Genomic DNA, 20,431 nt, shown 5'->3' on the forward strand with positions numbered 1-20,431 from the left:
TGCAGTATAATGCTCAGGAAGCTCTTCCCACTAGGAACTCAGTTCTGTTACCAGAGAATAATAGAAGCAAGGAAGCCTAAAATATATGAACTTTGGCATTAGGCCTAGTTTGAATCCAAGCTATGCCTGACATGTTACTTAATCTCTTGGGAACATAATTTCCCCAGTTGGAAAAAGGAGAAAATACTTTGAATTAAAATAAAGTAGTATTTTGACTACAGTAAGCGACCAAAAATAGCACCCATCATCATTATTATGATTTGCATACTTATATGCTGAGATTAAATAATGTTATACTTTCAAATTCCTTAAAAGAAAGGCATCAGCCTTGACAAGTATCACAAATAATAAAAGCTCACATAGAAAGGCAGTTGGTTTACATAAACATCAATTAGTACTCCCTTTTAAGGCATTTCAAAACAGATATAGTGAAAATCAAAGATAATTATAACTGCGATTCCACGAACCTGAACATAATGTGGTCAGAATGTGTAGCCAATCCTCCGGAACAAGTTAGTCTTGGTCATTGTTTTAACCTCAACACTGAGATTTATGGAACTGATTTTTTTAGACTACCACGATAGCACCACAGGAGAATTTTATCATAAATGTGGCTATCACCACAGTGGATAATCTTTTGATGTGTCTATTTGTGTAGGCTACATTACCGCACTTATTCCATCAAACACTAACCTAGGTGTTGCTGGGAAGGTACTTCGTAGGTATTATAAGAGCCCATAATCAGTCCACATCAAGAAAGATCATCCTAGATAACCCGGCGGCGGGCCTGACTCAATCAGGTGAAAGGCCTTCAAAGCAGAACTGAGGCTTGAGGAAGAAATCCCACCTCCAGTTCCCAGCCTCCCTTCCGGATGGCCTGTCCTTCACATTTCCGATTGGCCCAGCCAACCCACAATGACATAGGCCAATTCTTGAAATAAGTCTCTTAAATTTCTTCCGCTAGTTCTGCTTTTCTGGCTAAACGCTGACTGACAGAGCTAGGAAATATTTGTTTTTTTCTTTTGGCCTTGACTCTTATTGCACCTTGATACTTAAAGTGTAAACTGCTCCTAAAGGTTCTTTGTATTATGAATGAGTTGAGTGGGGTTCATTATTTTCATGGTAGATGCGAAAATGCTTTCAGTTTAACATGTTCCTCTATTTTGCTATATCTTCCTTACCTTTCCATTTCAAAAGAAACTGTTAAATGTAGATTCAACGACAACTTTCTTTTGTAAATCAACCTTCTTTTGTAACTTAAAAAATATATTTAGCTATTGCATGTAATACAATAAAATAAAATAAAGCCCCATGTCTAACTGGGAAACATTAAAACTTACAAATATTATTTCCTATGGATTTAAGAGTGGATTTTAGATAAACCTAAAAGTGGATTTTAGAAGCGTAGTTGAAATCATTTTGTCAAAATAGGAGCAACTGCTGTCATTGTTTTGCCAAGTGACAATCTAATTTTACATGACTCAGCAGTAAAATTTTTATAACTCTTCCAGACAGAATTTCTTGAAACTGTTTTAATATTAATGCTCTCTTGCCAAGTTTTATTTCATCCTTAACTATCCCAAGAACTTCTAAAATTAGAGTACAGTTATGCATACACTAGGTTTGAGGTCAAATATGAAAATAAGAATCCAAAGAAAACAAGATTTGAAACTAAATTCAGATTTTAATTTAACATAAAGTATTATTCATGACAAGTTTTCTAAGATAGAATGAACTAGTCTTTAAAAAAAAAAAAAAACTTCCACTTTTAGAAATGTTAAACATTTATTAACTTTCTTATTGGGAGCACTTTTCCTGGTTGTAATAAGAATATGCACAAATAACCATACTTGTTGATTTCTGAATATTAACAGTCCCAAATTCAAAGTGTTTTTTTCCCTATACAGGTCAGGTACTGTTTTAAAATAAATTATTTTTAATTACAAAGTCCTAGTACCAATATATATATATCTAAGAAGTGTATTACCATTTACCTGTAATAACAAACATGTGTTTTGATATTTTCATTATAAAAACTGAGTTTTCAATGAAGGCAGTTTAGAAGGACTGTCCTTGAGAAAATAAGTTTGAAATAAGCAGTCCTTTAAACTAAAAATCATGGCAGAATAATATGTCAAGCAAGTGAAAATCTTTCTGTGATACATACATAAATATTTTCATGTAAACAAAAGCAAAGACCAAGAAAAAGGTAAATATCTTTGTTAGCAACCAAAATACATGGATTTGAAAAGCTTATTTTCTCTTTTCACACTTCCGTTAAATGAGACTGGCATAAAGAGAGCAGTGGGGATCTGATGACTTTACATTCCCCTCATCCTCTTCAGGAGGTTCCATACCACAGACACCTCTCCGGGAAAAGATATGAGAGGAATGAGGCTCCAGAAAGTCATGACTTTCAAATATTAAGTCCCTCTTTCTGCTCTCCTGTGAAACGAGATGGTTTATCAGAATTGTGCCAGCTGAAAGAAGGTAACTATTACTGGTGCGACCCAGCACTAAAACATGTGGCAGCAAATTAGGCACAACGATGAGTAAGATTTTCCTCTGGATTCAGATTACCCATGCACTAGAAGATAATGGCTTCCAACACAAAACAAGCGTTTTTGAACAAAACAGACAATATTGAAATGAGTATATTTTTCGACAGAAATGATTACTGAAGTATGCCCGTTGGACCACCTGCATCAGAACCAGGCAGGGTACTCCACAGAATAAAAGTGTGCATCCCTGGGCCCAATGCCAGACACTCGGGAGGCCCGGGGCATCTGTGAATGCCCCCCTGGGAATACTTAGACACATACTCATATTAAAGCTTGAATATCACTACTCCAAACTATAGGGGATTTCTTTTGACCACACATATTTCACTATGTCTTTCATGCTTCTTACTTATTAGCTAGAAGAAAAATGAAAACAAAAACAGTTCTGATTATGTCAGTCAGTGGTGATAATTAGTAGTGGTATTTATTTTCCCCTCAAGAAAATACAGGGGAATAGGCAACATAGGAGTCTGCACCTAATTTTTTCAAAGGTACTCCATAGTACTTTTTTTTTTTTTTTAAAGCTTTCAAATTGTATACATAATAAAAAAACGTTCAAAATGGTTTGTAAACTGTCATCTGATCAAGATTATCCAGTGTAAAGAGAACTGCTGATCGGTGTTGCTCAATTCTCACAAAGGCCCCTTTCTTCTTCTTTCTTCTTCCACAAACACCGAGCATCTCAGCAGGCAGTCCAGAGCTCTTACCATATGATGCACTGCCTAACAAGCAGCACAAAAGTACCTAAGGATTGCTCATAAAAAAGGACAAAGAAAGCCAGAACTCAGTCTCCACTCCAAACAAAAAGCAGTCTCAAGACCTACTGCCAATATATATATATATATATATATATATATATATATATATATATATATATATATATATTGTAAGATGAATACAGAGCATGCGTACTTTCCTTAGAGAAAGTCTAATTTCAAACACACTCATTAATATCTGCTTGAAATCCAGTTGAAAATGGAAAGCATGATACACTTCAATGTGCTACTAGTATCTACTATAGTGTTTATATTCTGTAAGGTCCCTAGTATAGACGCAACAGTTTTACCTGTGAATAATAGAAGTAGAAACCAAAGAGGTAGGTGACTATCATCATCAGATGATCCCAAACCAACATATTAAATAATATGCTCACGTCTGAAATAAAGTTCAACTGGAAGATGAGTTCCAACACTGTTAACAATTGCAAGAGCAGGGTTTCCCAGATCTTTAGTGGTGTCATCCAACTTTGGAAGTCCCAGCTCCTGATCCTGTGCCACATGCTCTTCGGACGGTCCATGCTAAGAAATGGCTAATGGAATGAAATGCAAAGAAGTAACACTGGGGACCAAAGAGTGAAGCCAACGGCAACGGGGCTCTTCACACATCTCCACGCTCACACGGAGGGAAGCGCATTACAGTTGGGCCAGACCTTAGATTCATCTAATCCAACTCTCTGGCTGTACAACTGAAAAAAACAGAGGTTCACAAAACACTAAAATTCCAAAAAGATGCTATAAATAAAAAAAAGTTCATGGTGCCGAAACCAGTTTGGCTCAGTGGATAAAGCGTCGGCCTGTGGAATGAAAAGTCCCGGGTTCGATTCCGGTCAAGGGCATGTACCTTGGTTGTGGGCACATCCCGAGTGGGGGGTGTGCAAGAGGCAGCTGATCGATGATTCTCTCTCATCAATGTTTCTAACTCTCTATCCCTCTCTCTTCCTCTCTGTAAAAATTCAATAAAATATGGTTTAAAAAAAAAAAAGTTCATGGTTTGCTTATCTATCTATAAAGCGCATGGTGTGGCCACGGGACTGCACTTCAGCCCCTATAGCTTCGTCTGCAGCGCCAGCCCTGTCAGCTACTGTATCAAGAATATCAGTGGCTCCAGGAAAAAGGGGACCAAAGGGTCTGGATGCACCAAGGGGGTCAGATCATCAGCAAGAGAAAAATAGTTTGAAACCCCAGACTAGCCCTATTGCAACGTGCTCTGCGCTTGGACCAAGGCTCATCTCTGCTTCTACATAGGAGACTCACTTCGGAGCATATTCACCAACCCCAGCTCTGCTAGGGGCAAGCACCCCTGGACCATTCAGAGACAGCTGGACCACTGGAAGCCTCCAAACCCACAAAGCCAAGACCCACACACAGCTGTACCGAACTTCTCCATAACCGTCAGCCCTTTTTTTTTTTTTTTTTTGTAAACTAAAGTGTCACCTTATTTCCTGATCGTCTTATTTATCTACGACTTTAAAGTTCCGCTGTGAAAGGGTGGCTGTGTGATTTCATTTCATGCTTATACTTCCCAGACTTTCTGTATTCGTTTCACATGTCTTTCGGTAACTTAAAAGAAGTCATTTTTTAAAAGGTTTTATAGTCTTAAAAAATAAGGCTATGCAAAGCCTCCTCTCGACTATGAAACGTCTGAAGCCGGATTTGTGTCTGCGTGGCATAGGGAGACAGCACAGCTTCGGGACTCCCACAGACGTGCTGGGTCCCAGCTCTGGGACTAACCTCGGGCACGACTTTAGTCTCTGAGACTTGCTTTCTTCATCTGTGAAAAAGGTACAAATAATACCTACCTCACAGGATGCTGTGAGGATAAAAGGATACGTAGTGCCTGGCATATGGCAGGTGTACAATAGTGGTGGGTCCTTCTCCCTGCCTGACTCAGTGAGAATCCTGGAGGAAAAGGAGTCACCACAGTCCACACCAGCCACTCCTCACTGCATCCCATTTAAATCTGCAAGAAGGTTCTGTCTTCTTGACTTTGCCCTATTGCTCTAAAGAGTTCTATTGTGCTTAGGAAAATATCTACATGTCTATGTTCTCTCCTTTAAAACTGTACATGCAGATAAAACACTTTTTAAGACGATCTCTCTAGAAATGATAATGCAATGTCTCCTAAAGCACAGCATGTCATGTATAAAAACAATTCTGAAAAAACATGACTGAATTCGTTTGTACATTATTTCCTAAAGTGCACCAAAGTAAATATTAATGACCTTCGAAATGTCACTAACCTCCTTGGGTTATTTCTTAAAATAAAAGTAAATATTTATCTACTGAGATGTATGTGGTTTTTGGCTCCAATACAATGGCAAAAGAGCAGCAGTGTTTTCCAGAAGAAAAAGAATAAACTCCACTAAGCACACCTGAGCAGCATCCCAAACACCGACAAAATTCAGTGTGACTGCAGGCTCAATAAAGCACAGTCCCGATTCCTACTTCCGAAACAAAATCAGCCAAAGATACAAGAACCATCTTCCCACCCTAAACAGTGGATTTCTGTTGAATCCTGGAGGTAACATCTGTGATCACTGCCCTATTGTGTTTCCTTGGTAACAGAATTATAACTAGTCACCATTCTTTCTTTATACTGCACACACACCACACACACACACACACACACACACACTTACACACACAAGCCTATAAAAAATGGGAACGTGTAAGTGGAAAAGCCATGTGAAAGGAAATTCAGAGTCCAGTAAAGAACCACCACCACCCCAAATTTCAGGCAGTTCCCATGCTCACACCACCGTCCGATGCTCCCCGCACACGTAGACGGCGCTGGGGCGTATCCGTCGCTTTGTGTGCCGAGGGAGCTGCGGCAAGAACTTGAAGGACTTGGGCATCATGTCCAGGCAGGCCTCGTGGAATTTCTTAATCCTCCAGTAGTAAATCAGCGGGTTCAATGCAGACTTGAGGTAGCAGAGCCAAAGCAGCCAGGTGCTAATCTCAAAGAAGTTGTGCTGATAGTAAAAGTGCTCATTGAACGTGGCCACAAGGCTGTAAGTGGTGAACGGGGCCCAGCAGACGATGAAGACGGCAAAGAGGATCAAGATGGTGGTGAAGGCACGTGTTTTAAAGCCCATGTCGATGCTCATCTGGAAGGGCCTCTGCAGGCTCATGAGACCCAGTTTGCTGGCCTGGCTGAGGCATATGCCCTCCGGGTAGCTATGGATCCTCAAGGCGTTGTGCCGGAGCGTGTTGAGTATACCCATGAAGGAATACAGTATCACCAGGAAGGGTATGAAGAAAGAAATGAGAGAAATCAAAACCACGTAAGCCTGGTAACCTGGGTTGGTTGTGTACCCAAACACACACTGGGGCGCTCGGGAAGGGACCTGCAGGTCAGGGTTGCCCACCGCCAACGGGAAAGCTATACAAAAGGAAGCTGCCCAAGACACTGCGATCAGAACCTTCGCCCTGTAGGGGTTGAGCTTGTCCTGCCTCTGGACTATGATAAGGAACCTGTCGATGCTAATGATGAGCAAGATGGCTACTCCCTCAATCACAAACAGCCAGAAAAACATGGCAGATACCCTACAGAAGAACTTCCCAAAGATCCACCTGGTCGTGAGGATAGTCACCAAGGCAAAGGGCATGTTCAGCACGGCGAGCAGCATGTCTGCGAACGCCAGGCTGGCCAGGAGGATGTTAATGGCAGATCGCATGGCGGCCCTTTGGTACACCATGAGGCACACCACCAGGTTCCCGAGAAAAGACACACACAGGATAAATATCATGATCGCGGAAAGGATGATTTGCAGAGGCAGGTGTAGGCTCTGGTAAGCTGCTGGTGTTGGGGGTACAGCTGTGCTATTCACGGTCAAGGAACTCATCCCCGTGGGAGCCAGGGTGTCCAAATTGTATCTAAGCCCAATGCCAGGATGCTGGACTGGTGGTGGGGCCGTGATATTCACGTACGTGTTTTCATAGACTACGAACGTCGAGTTGGTGGCCCCCGTATGGGGCGCAGTTAGTGCTGCGGAGAGGACCATGGCTTCAGTGGGAGGGAAGGCGCTAGCAGCTCAGCGGGTGTTCTCCCAGCATCTCAGTACCCAGCAGCAGTTTCACGTTTCCCTGGCAGGCTGGGGAACAGGTTCTGGAAAACAGACAGCGTTCCATCTTCCACGGAAGTCCTTTTGCCTGAAAATAAGCCCAAAATATGGACAGTAAATGAGAAACGAGCTTCATAAATAGCATTTGACTTCTTACCTTGCATCACGGAGGACCAGTTTGGCTCTCTTGAACCCTTCAAAAATATTTACATCTCTAGCTCAAGGTGCACTAAGATATTCTTGTTCTGTTGTTTCATTTTTAGTCAGCCGTGACCGAAATTTCATGACACTCGTGTGTGAAGTGAAAGTGAAAAGAATGAAAACGTATTCCCACTTCAAAGTCAAAAGTCAGAACCTTCCTTACTTTCTTTTAAATTTCCAGTAGCAACTTGGCCTTTCCACAGTCACTATTAATACAGGTATTATTATCATCTGATTCTCCTGAGAGGACTAATGTTTTTCTTAATAGCTTTTTGGTACAGATTCATATTCTGTGTTTACGTGAGCACAAAACTAGAGGGGGGAAAAAAACCTGAACTCCGTTTTCTACTCACCACTTTTATTATAACACCTTCCAGGTTATTTTCTATGAAAGGTCTGAAACAGTTTCCTGGCTTTCTATTTCTTTGTGCGTTTTTTTCCTAGAAATCTCACCATCACCACCTTGGAAAAGTTATTCAAAATGACAAGAAAAATTATATGTAAAAAAAGTCTTGATCATATTTTCAAGACTTCTCTTTTCAAAGCTTTCTTTATATTCTCATATTCCCCCTTCTTTCCCATGACCACCAACTTCCATCCTTTATTTGATGATACAAATAGTTCTATCTGAAAAGATCAAAGAAATTGGAATTTTTCTTTTCCCTAAAACTTGATAGAAGATGTCAACCAAATAATGAAGATGGAATCTCTAAAGGAGATGGCCATAAGAATATTCAGCAGTAGAGAATCTATCCCAGAAAACTTCCATATATTTGGTTATCTTACTCCAACAAGTTTCCAGTCACCTTTCTCTTATCCTTACCCCCAATTTCTGTAACCCTGAAGTTTTCAATATGGGATTTTATTAGTCTACCATCTTACTAGCCCAGTTTTTGTGATGTGGATTGTTCCTTCTTTATTGCAGAGATAAGTTCTTTAATTAGGAAGAATCCTCTTTAGATTTCTGGCTAGATTCCTTTAATAAATACCAAAGATTGGTGATGAAATAAAATAACACTATAACTTGCTCGTTATTTTGACTTAGAATTAGTCATTGATTTTAGGGGTAAATGTCGAATGTTCACTTATTCATTTTTTGGAGGTAGGGAGGGTGGAGGTACCCCATCTGACAGGCCCAAGATCCAGCATTGTAGATAAATCATTAGCTCTCTATCATACTTGTTTCTTTCTACAGTACCCTCTGTTGTCAAGGCTAAGAAAGGAGAGTATTGATCTGCTTGTTCAAAATATTAATTTTACAAGTTACTCTCACTTTCACAGCTTAATATCTTTGTTCCTACAAGATATTATCCATTTTCACTTTGAAATGCAAAATATACTTGGCTGAGATGCCACACTAAGCCAGTGATTCTCAAATTCTATTAACCACAAAGGGCCAATGGTAGTTAGGAAGCTATATACCATAATCACCATATTTTCTTTAGAACTAACTAAATAAAGACTGTGCTTGCTACATAAATCAGCCTCAATACAAATCTATCTATAGGAAACTATAAACAGACAAATGTGTATCATCAGCCTAAAATAACAGCTATAATTGTGCTTGACCAAATAAACAAACATCTATCCTGAAATAGTACACACTTCATTTTTTATATTTTTATTAAAATATAATTGCATACAACATCAATTTCATTTCAGGTATACAACATAATGATTTGATATTTGTATACACTGTAAAATGACCACCACAATAAGACTAGTTAACATCTGTCATCACACAAAGTTAAAATTGTTTTCATTGTGATGAGAACTTTTAAAGATTCTCTCAAATATGCAATGCAATAGTATTAACTATGGTCACCATGCTGTATATTACATCACATGACTTATAGATTTTACAGCTGGAAGTCTGTACCTTTTGACCTCCTAGACCCATTTCAGCCACTCTCTCCCCCCGACATTTGGAAACCACCAATCCATTCTCTGTATCTATGAGCTTGTGTGTGTTTGTTTGCTTCATTTTTAGAGTCCACATATAACTGAGATTACACTATACTTGTCTTTCTCTGTCTCACTTATTTCACTTAACATAATGCCCTCATGATCCATCCATGTTGTTGCAAATAGCAAGATTTCATTCTTTCATTTGGCTGAATAATATTCTATTATGTGTATTCGTATATACATATACATTTATACATACATACAGATGCATGTATATACATTTTCTATATTTATTCACCCATCAATGAGCACTTAGGTTGTTTCCATATCTTGGCTGTTGTGAATAATGTGCAATGGACATGGGAGCAGATTTTTTTATGTTATACCATTTTCTTTGGATAAATATCCAGAGTGGAACTGGTGAGTCATATTGTAGTTAATCTTTTTAATTTTTGGAAGCACCTCCATACTGTTTTCCATAGTGGCTATACCAATTTAGATTCCCACCAACACTGCATAAGGGCCCCCTTTTCTCCACATCCCTGACAATACTTATATCTTGCCTTTCTTATAATAGTCATTCTAACAAGTGTAAGGTGATATCTCATTGTGATTTTGATTTGCATTTCCATGATGTACCTATCAGCCTTCTTTGGAAAAATGTCTGTTCAGATCTTCTGCCCATTTTAAGTTGGATTGCTGGGGGGGGGTACTATTGAGTTGTGTGAGTTCTTTATATATTTCAGATATCAACTCTTTATCAGATATATGACTTGCAAGTATTTTCTCTCATTCATTACATTGCCTTTTCATTTTGTTGATGGACACACTTCAAAACAGTTTCCTTTACCAGGTTGAGAAACAAACAAACAAAAAAATTGTAATGAAGCCAAAGCAAAACCACATTTAAAAAGACACTTTTTAGGTTGTATATATATTTATAAAACTTCTAATTCATTTGATTCAATTACTCATTCATCAAATATAATCTAGTGTGTGCCAAGCACTAGAGAGACAGCAATGAACAAATGGTTCCTGGATTTCTGGTTAAATGAGGAAGAGTGACTAAAATGACAGTAGAGGGATTAAAAAAAAAAAAAAAAAAAAAAAAAAAAAAAAAAAAAGGTACAACCCAAAAGGTTTGAATGAAAGACAAATAAATAGATAGGGATTTTTATTTATTTATAATTTTTAAAATTGATTTCAGAGGGGAAGGAAGAGGAAGAGAGAGAGAGAGAAACATCAATGATGAGAGAGAAGCTACCTCCTGCATGCCCCCTACTGGGGATCAAGCCCACAACCCGGAATCAAATCCGGGACTCTTCAGTCCACAGGCCAAACCGGCTAGGGCAATAAATAGAGGTTTTTAAAAGCAAAAAGCAGATGGTGATGTGGTAACCGACTGGACAAACCAGAACAGAGATCTCCTTATCCTCAATACTTCCAGAGAAATAGGCTTAGAAGAATCAGGCACACCCTCCAGATCCTCAGAGTTTTAGATTGAGAAATGCCAATTAAAGTAAGACAGGCATCACAAGCAAATTCATATTCTTTGCCCATAACAGGCCCTTATTACATGTCTAGAGATTCTAATTAGAAAATGAAATGATACACAAAGATCACACTGGATAGAGGCAAGTATACTCCTGCTCTCTTGTGAGGTGGGTGGGACTAGAAGTAAAGAGCCACTCAGTTCACTTCAGAAGATAACTCACATTCCAACTTCATTTCTTTAAAAACAAAACAAAAAGCAACTCCTTTCAGGGGGCAATCTGCTTTAAAATTAAAAAGAATAATAATTAAATTTCTATCACAACAGCACTGTCTACTTTTGGGGAATTCTATTATTTTGTTTGTTTGTTTGTTTATCTGTAGGTATAGTAATAGAAAGCTTTGAACAAACTAGCCAAAAGAGAATATGCAACACTCAAGTACAGTGGATAGGGTAGGGGAGGATTTATTTAAAGTAATTTTTATACAGAGAATATCATTATTGCACTAAAATTTCACTTACTTTCAAGGTATATCTAACTTAAACCCTAGATGCAATAAAACTAAAGAGGAAAATGCTGTGTGAACATTTTAAGTATAAACCATAAGCAGTGTTCTGTTCCATTTCTGATATTTTTTCTAATTCCAACTAGAATGTTCACCACACACACAAAAAAAATATATCATGATGAGACAATTAGTTCTTCCATGGACATTTTAAAAAAATTAGATTGTTAACTGTGAGGATTTATTGTAGTCATGTTACTTTTCCCCACAAATGCTACGTAGAAACTAAACTAGATGTCAGCAAGGGCTCTGCTTCAAGGGGAATATTCTATGTGACTTCTGGTGACAATTAGAACTGAAACTCAAGTGGCAAGAAAGGTCAGCATTTAATAGAAAGGAACGTTAATTATAATTAAAAGCTAGGAAAATGTATTTTTTTTAAGTGGCTAATAAAAGATTAACCTTCTGGAATACAAAAAAGCAAAAAAAAAAATTATGAGCCCTATGGGTGACAGGATTTATTCATATTCCTTTTGTCTCCTATTTCTATTTTTATTCTCAAGCTCACATTCATTAGGTCGTTGTTCTGCTGAGAATCTTTACCTGCCTTGGAACTATTATTGGGGGAAATACTGGCCAATTTAATTTCATCAAACTTTTTGAGTAGTTCACAGATATATTACTTACCTGTCATGGGTGTTTCTCACAATGATATTTGTCTATAAGTGCAACATTTAGAGTGAAATACCAAGTCTTATTATTAGATAATGAACCTGGAATCTTAAAACAAATAAGCCTGCCTAGACACATAACTGCTATGTTAAAACTTGAATATCTCCTGTTATTCACCTATAAACTATTTGCATAGGGCAAGGGTGAAAAGTTTTGTCTTTTTATGCCTAAGGGTGTACATGGGCACTCAGACTGAAAAACACATGCTAATTAAAAGCAATTATAATTTAGTCTGATTTTAGAAACATACATTAAAAAAAATTTTAAGGTTTAGAAGCTTTGCTTTTTTCTTCTCATGCCATAAGCAATCTCCTCCTGTCTACTCCCTCAATTACCTGCATGCAAATACCTGATTTACTGTATTAATGGTCCAAAGCTCCCTTCTGAGTTCCAGCCTCGCGCACCCAACAGCTAGCTCATTTAACATTTCCACCAGGATATCTCAAACTCCGTACATCTCCCCTCAAGCTACCCCACATCAGTGTTCTCATGATCAGAGACTAGATTACCACCCATTTGGTTACACAAGCCAGAAACCTAACAGTCATGTTCACATCTTCCTCCCTCAGTTATGATTTATTCCATCCCTTAAAACTGTACATTTTAATTCTTAAATGTTGTTCCTATCAGGCCATTTCTCTCTAACGCACCTACACCATCCTGTCCAAACTATCAATAACTTGTAGAAGGCAGCACCTTTTGCCTGGCTTATTCACAAGTGGATTCCCAGCACCTATGACTGTGCCTGCCACAACGCATGTTCAGTAAAGATTTGTTAAGTGGATAAACTGCCTCCTGTCCACCCAATCTTAGTCCCTGTTCACTTTGTGAATTCTTACTCTTCCATCACTATCGGAATCTTCCCCGGTCCCCTGAACAAGCCAATCCCCACCTCTAGTCTACTGTCTCATTTTAACATGTACTTCTCTGTGATAATATTCGACTCACAATCATTTTATAGTATCCTTGGCATCCCCTGACTCATGCCTGTGCCCATGCCCACCCCACTCCGCCCTTACCCCGTCTGGAGAGCAACTCCAGGAAGGCACAGATGTGCCATTTCTTTGCTTAGCGCTGTATTCTGAAACATAGTTAATAGCCTGGCATACAGTATACTCAAAAGCTACTAAATCACTAGCAAAAAATTCTGTTATCATACTCATAACCTAATGTCTCCTTTTATTCCTTAGTTATAAAACCCTTAAAATAAGAGTTCACTGTACAGCCCTAACCGGTTTGGCTCAGTGGATAAAGCGTCGGCCTGCGGACTGAAGGGTCCCAAGTTCGATTCCAGTCAAGGGCATGTAACTTGGTTGTGGGCACATCCCCAATACGGGGTGTGCAGGAGGCAGCTAATCGATATTTCTCTCTCATAGAGTTTCTAACTCTCTATTCCTCTCCCTTCCTCTCTTTAAAAAATCAATAAAATATATTTTTTTGAAATAAGATTTCACTGTACAGTACTACCTTCATAGTTCTTTACTGAAGCATGTAGTGTATCTTGTCTATTTGGGAAGCAAACACAGGGAATAGATGGGATAAGTACCTGGTGGGATATGACCGTCAGGACAGATTTCCGTCTTCTGCATACTGAGCCACAGAGTCCCTCTAGTCTGAATACTTGTGTCCCTTCAAAATTCATTAGTCAAAAAACTAATGGCCTGATGTGATGACATTAGGAGGTGGGCTCTTCGGGAAAGGATTATGTCGTGAGAGCAGAGCACTCAAGAATGGAATCAGTGTCCTTTTAAAAGAGGCACAAGGAAGCTCCTTTGCCCCTTCTTCCATGAGCGAATACGGTGAGAAGTCAGCAACCTGGAAGTGGGCACCCTTATCTCAGACTCCCAGCCTCCAGGACCATGAGAAATAAACGTCTGTTGTACACAAGCCAGCACCCCAAACAGACTAAATAAACAAAGAGGAACACAATTATATAAACCTGTAGTCTAGAAATTCTGCAAGTGGAGGCATCAGGTTCATAGAAACTAGGGATATATGAATCTAATATTAAAACCTGAAGAGTAATAAAAATAATAGTGTAACAAAAATCAGAGCACTAAAAAGCTCTTACAGACTATAAAAGGGGAAACTAAACTAGGAAATGAGAACAGTGTTGAGAGAAGTTGGGAACATGCTTGGGACCCTGTTGGCATGCCTCTCTCTATGCACACAGTTCCACCTGCCACCTCGGCTTCCTTAAATCCCCTGGACCTCAGCTGGTTGCCCACATCTGACCCCACACAACCCACCAAGGTTGCAGCTCCTCCAACCACTTCTTAGCTCATGTTACTCTGTTGGGCATGAGATCGCCTCTCCACTGGCTGCCCAGAGTGGCTCCTCACCCCAATCAAAGAAGGAAGGTCTAACAGCACTCCCTGGTGGGAATTTCGCCTGAGAGGATGTAGAGGTCAGAAAGGATGTTGCCTCCTTACATCCCTGACCAATCACCAGGCCTGTGGAGAGTTATTTAAAGTCTGTCTGGAAGACAACTCACCTGATGAAGTAGTAGCCAGATCAATAACACACTACCTTCCTCCCTGCCTCCCTTCCTTTATTCCCTCACTCCTGCTGCCCAGAGATTGCACTTCCAGGCACAGTCCTTCAGTAGGCTAGCTTTGCCTCAGGCTATGGTTTCTAGAAAACCCCAGCTAAGAAACACCAAGCACAGAAAAAGAGATACTGATCTAAAAAGGAATTATCTCTACTACTTTTCTTCTCTACCTTAATTGCAGTTAATGACTTCACCATCTATTTACTCCAACCCCATCGTTGGGAGTAAAACTCCATTTCTTGTTGCCCCTCTCCCAGCACACCCAGCCAGTCACTCCGGCTGCCAATCTCACCTCCTAAGCAGTTCCTATTCGGTTTCCCTTTCTCTTACCCCTGTGACCTTGTCTCCAGTCCAGGTGGGAGCCTCCGAAATGGTCTCTCTTCCTCAGTCTTGTCCCTCTCCAGTAAATCCACCCACCACACTGTAACCAGATGAATTTTTTAAATCACAATCCTAGTCGTTTAAACACTAGATTGAGTCCCATCAACTACAATAATGGTGACCATTTTTCACCTCAAGCCTGAGGGACCCAACATATTCATAACTGATAGGAATTCAGGGGCCAAGGGGTTATGAAAGGATGGTCACCAAAAATACGTGAACACAATTTCTAAAGGAAATTCTACTCTCCTCGGTTATAAAATATCCACCCATTTCTTGTTTTATTTTGTTTCCTGACTCTTGCTCCTTCTCCCAGCATCAGGTAAAGGCAGGGTCACTGGGCCATGGAGGTAGTCACGTGACGGTCATGCACTCCATCTCCATGCAGTGACTGTCCTGGGAATGGGCCCCTGACACCTGCTGGTCCCTCTGTGCAGGGGCCTTCCACGTTTCTATCAGGTCCCTTTTACACACCCAGGCTTGCTTTAAGATATCACTCTCCAGGTATCCTTCTCAAGGATGCAAACTGGACAAAGCGCCTTCTCTCTGTGCTCCAAGTGTACCCTATGCACTCCTCCAGGTTAGCACTGACTGTGTGACAAAGACATCATCTCTCCAGCAGCAAGGCACCTGCTTACAAGTTTTCATCAGTCTTTAAGGAAGGCCAGGTGGTAACGAAAGACTAATTTTAAAAAGTAATACGGGATTCCTCTGGATTAAATACATTCTATAAATATAAGTACCCACAAAGTAAAATGCCCATCTCTGAATCCCTTTAATAAAGTAGCAGAACTTTAAGATTAGAGATAACTTTAAACTTAGAGGAAAGAAGAGATACCAAAAGAAAGAACATCTCCTCTCTATCCATCTACTTCTACTTCCCATTTCCCTACATATATTACAAATACTGACTGCTCTTTAAGGCTCTTTCAACCTAAATGACCAATATTGAAGGACCTACTTAACTGAATAAGACATTTTTCCAACACTTTAACTGTTATTTATGAAGGCTATAAAAAAATGGAGAAATGCTTATAAAGTCTTTAAAAATGGGATAGAATATTGCAAATAAAGTATAACTGCTTTACACACACACACACACACACACACACACACACACACGCACAATCAAAGGACATAATCACCCCAATGCTGGAAGTAATGTAAATGGAGGTAGACATACGGGCTTTTTTCTTTCCTTTCTGCATTTTAATGTGCCTTTAATATTTTATAATAAAAGTAATTAACTTGAATCCTAAAAATATTTTCAATGTATTTGAAAGGAAGCAAGAAGTCATGCCTCATTAAAATTCTAATATAGTAAAACCTCCTTCTATAAGAATTGTTCGGGAAAGTTGAGTGACCCAGTAACACAGGTGAGTGAGTGAACTGCACCGCCTTGCTGGAAGACCTGTTTGGACCTCACCATTCACTTTCCCAGCCTCCGTGGTTGTGCTGGATGTCAGTAAGGATGCAGATCACACTGCAGGGCGCGGGGCTAACACACTCAGCATCCTAACTGGTTTGTCACTGTTCATCTTGAGAGCTCCCCAAAGACTACAGAGAGGCAGACTCTGAGAGGTGAGCTTTTCTCAGTGGGATGCACGTTGTCCCTGGGGGTTACTGAGCTGTACGTGAAGCCCGTACTGGGGAACCCATTGCCAGCAGGTCCCCAGTGCCTGTGCTTTTGGCCAAGGCAGAGAAGAGCAGTGGCTATCTGGCCCAACTTGCACCACCTCAACAGCGCTATTTCAACTTTGGCTTTGACTGCTCCTCCCTGCTTGGCGTGTGCTCAGCCTCCCCCCTCACCTGTGCTCTGACTTCCTGCAGGGCAGGCAGCTGAAGCTCTCAGGACTTTAAGGCACTGGCTGTCTGCTCCTCTTTCCTCCTTCTTTTCCTGTCTTCTGTCTCCTACCATTGCACGCATCCTCTGAAAGGATACGCCTTTACTACGAAGCCAGTTGCTGTCTTATTTCTTGTCTCTGGAATGCCACATGAAAAAGTCACAAATCTGCAGTATTATCTAGGAGTCTGTTACTCCAAGTGTGGTCTGTGGACCATCTGCATCTGCATCACATGGGAGCTTGTTAGAAATGCAGAATACCCCGCTCCAGAGCTGCTCAGGCAGCATCTGCATTAAAAAGATGCCCATCAGCAAACGATTGGGTAAAAAAAACTATGGTACATCTACACAATGGAATACTATGCTGCCATAAAAAAGAAGGAATTCTTATCATTTGCAGCAACCTGGATGGAATTGGAGAACATCATGCTGAGTGAAATAAGCCAGTCAATGAAAGAGAAATACCACGACCTCACTCATTTATGGATAATAAAATAACATTATAAGCTGATGAACAAAAAGATAGATACAGAGACAGTAAAGCAACAAACAGACTGTCAAATTACAGCGGGGAGGATAGAGAGATGTGGGGGAGATAAGAGATCAACTGAAGGACTTGTATACATGCATATAAGCAAAACCAATGGACGAAAAACTCTGGGGGGGGGAGGGCATTTATGGGACTGGGGACAATGGAAAGATATGTACACATATAATACCTTAATAAAAAAAAAATTTAAAAAGGTAAATTACAAAAAAAAAAAAAAGATCCTGGGCGATTCCCTGGCATGTTAAAGAGGAACTCTGATTGAGGGGTCTCTGGCTAGGTTGTTTTTGGTTGCCAAACCCCTATAGTTCTTACACAGCTGATGCTGTTCTAACCTGAGGAAAGTGGAGGTAGTGCCTGCCCTTCACCTTACCAGAAAAACAGAAGCACACTCATTACTCACTCCCCATCTAGCAGAGATGATGGAGCCATACGCCAGTCAGAGGAAGACAGTATCACATTATCTCCCTCATATGGGGAATCTAATGAACAAAATAAACTGATGGACAAAAACAAGCAGAGACATTGAAGCATGCAACAGACCGTGGAATCTCAGAGGGAAGGAGGGGAAGTGGGAAGAGATTAACTGATGAATTTCTCTGCATATATACCTAGCCCATGGACAGACTATAATGCGGAGAAGACCTGGGGAGGGGAAGGGAATGGGTTAATGGGGGGAGAGGGACATCTGTAATAATTTCAACAATAGAGATAAATTACAGAAAAAGAAAGCTTGAACTTTTCTTAGCATATTTGTTGTCAGTAGTGATATTAATATTTGGTAAAACAATTTTTTATGCATCACAAGATAAAGCTTGTATAGATTTATATACCCATTCCATACAATTCTGTGCACTTAAGGGTCAGAAGCCATACTCCAGATACAATGAGTAGCCAGGTCTTGGTTTCCAAACACCATTAAAAGTAACGAAAGCTTGACGAAACCGGTTTGGCTCAGTGATTAGAGCGTCGGCCTGTGGACTGAAAGGTCCCAGGTTCAATTCCAGTCAAGGGCATGTACCTTGGTTGCGGGCACATCCTCAGTGGGGGGTGTGCAGAAGGCAGCTGATTGATGTTTCTCTCTCATCGATGTTCTAACTCTCTACCCTTCTCTCTTCCTCTCTGTAAAAAATCAATAAAATATTTTAAAAAGGAAGGAAGGATGGATGGATGGAAGGAAGGGAGGGAGGGAGGGAGGGAGGGAGGGAGGGAGGGAGGGAGGGAAAGGAAGGAAGGAAGGAAGGAAGGAAGGAAGGAAGGAAGGAAGGAAGGAAGGAAGGAAGGAAGGAAAAGAAAGAAAGAAAGGAAGGAAGGAAGGAAGGAAGGAAGGAAGGAAGGAAGGAAGGAAGGAAGGAAGGAAGGAAGGAAGGAAGGAAGGAAGAAAGAAAGATAGATCCTCAGGAAAATGGCTGGCTCCAGGTCTGGGATAGGAAAAGCATGAGATGAGGTTGAAGTATCTGCTATACCAGAAAGTAAAGAGGTGCTCAAGGACAAATGGGAACTTGACAATCTCATTTTTCTCTCTAGAAGCTTTTAGGAACCATAGCTGAATGTTCTTAAATTTTAAGAATTGGTCTGAATTTAAAGTTGCCTTCGTCCATTTTGCTTGGTTCTCAGAACTTGTCGGTCTGAAGACTATTTCCCAGAGCAGAAGAGGAGCTTCTTTATGTTTTTGATATTTACTCTGTTGTATCTTCTGGAATTCCAAGTATTTAAATATCAGACCAACTTGACTGAGCCTGTCTCTTTGCCCTTCTTTCAAGTTTTCTGTCTCCCTTTTGCCCTGTGTCCTAGGAAATTCCCTTATAGTCATCTTTCAAATTTTTCATTGAATTATTTTAATTTTGGCACTTCCTCAAAAAATTAAAAATGAAACTTCCATTCAACCCAGTGATCCCACTTCTAGAAATATATTCCAAGAAAACAGAAACACCAATCAGAAAGAATATATGCACCCCTATGTTTATAGCAGCACAACATACAATAGCTAAGATTTGGAAAAAACCTAAGTGCCCATCAGCAGATGAGTGGATTAGAAAACTGTGGTACATCTACACAATGGAATACTATGCTGCTGTAAAAAAGAAGGAATTATTCCATTTGCAACAACATGGATGGAACTGGAGAGCATTATGCTAAGTGAAATAAGCCAGTTAGAGAAAGAGAAACATCACATGATCTCATTCACTTGTGGAATATAATGAACAACATAAACTGATGAACAAAAATAGAACCAGAGTTATAGATGTGTCCAATTAACTGTCCAACCTATGAGATAAAGGGGTAAAAGATCAACCAAAGGACTGTATGCATGCATAGGAACAAAACCAATGGACAGAGATGGGAAGTGGGGATGGCTAGAGAGAGATAACTGGGGGGAAAAGGAGATATATGTAATACGATAACAATAAAGAGTTTAAATTTAAAAAGTAAAAATTAATAAAAAGCAGTCACTTGAATTTGTGCCAGCTCCAGAGTTGCCAATTTTTATCTCACTAGACTTCTCTGTGCCTGTTTCTCCTCCTACCCATGAGCCATCATTCATCATGCAGCAATGCTGCCTCTAGTCCCATTCCATTCCAATCCTATTACCTTAATTAATAACAACTAGAGGCCCGGTGCACAAAATTCAGGCACTTGGGGGAGGGGGACCCTCAGCCTGACCTCTGCCCTCTCACAGCCCCTGGGAGATGTCCGACTGACTTGAAGGCAGGAGAGGCTCCCTTCGCCACCACCACTGCACTCGCCAGCCATAAGCCCAGCTGAGCGGCACTCCCCCTATGGGAGCACACTGACCACCGGGGGGGCGGGTCCTGCATTGAGCGTCTGCCCCTTGGTGGTCAGTGCACATCATAGCAACTGGTTG

General features: G+C 40.3%; 1 protein-coding gene across 2 annotated transcripts in view; it reads right to left on the minus strand.

Annotated features, from left to right (window-relative positions):
• Positions 1-1,664: 1,664 nt before the first annotated feature.
• GPR63 (G protein-coupled receptor 63) overlaps positions 1,665-20,431 on the minus strand; it is a 37,242-nt gene continuing 18,475 nt past the window's right edge. For both annotated transcript variants that reach the window (XM_084890806.1, XM_084890807.1), the window contains exon 2: positions 1,665-7,492. In XM_084890806.1, coding sequence (XP_084746932.1) covers positions 6,091-7,344 — 1,254 coding nt within the window. In that variant the 5' untranslated portion in view covers positions 7,345-7,492 and the 3' untranslated portion in view covers positions 1,665-6,090. The remainder of the gene's footprint in view (positions 7,493-20,431) is intronic.

Source organism: Pipistrellus hanaki (assembly GCF_964339955.1).
Source record: "Pipistrellus hanaki genome assembly, chromosome: 7".
Lineage (NCBI taxonomy): Eukaryota > Metazoa > Chordata > Mammalia > Chiroptera > Vespertilionidae > Pipistrellus > Pipistrellus hanaki.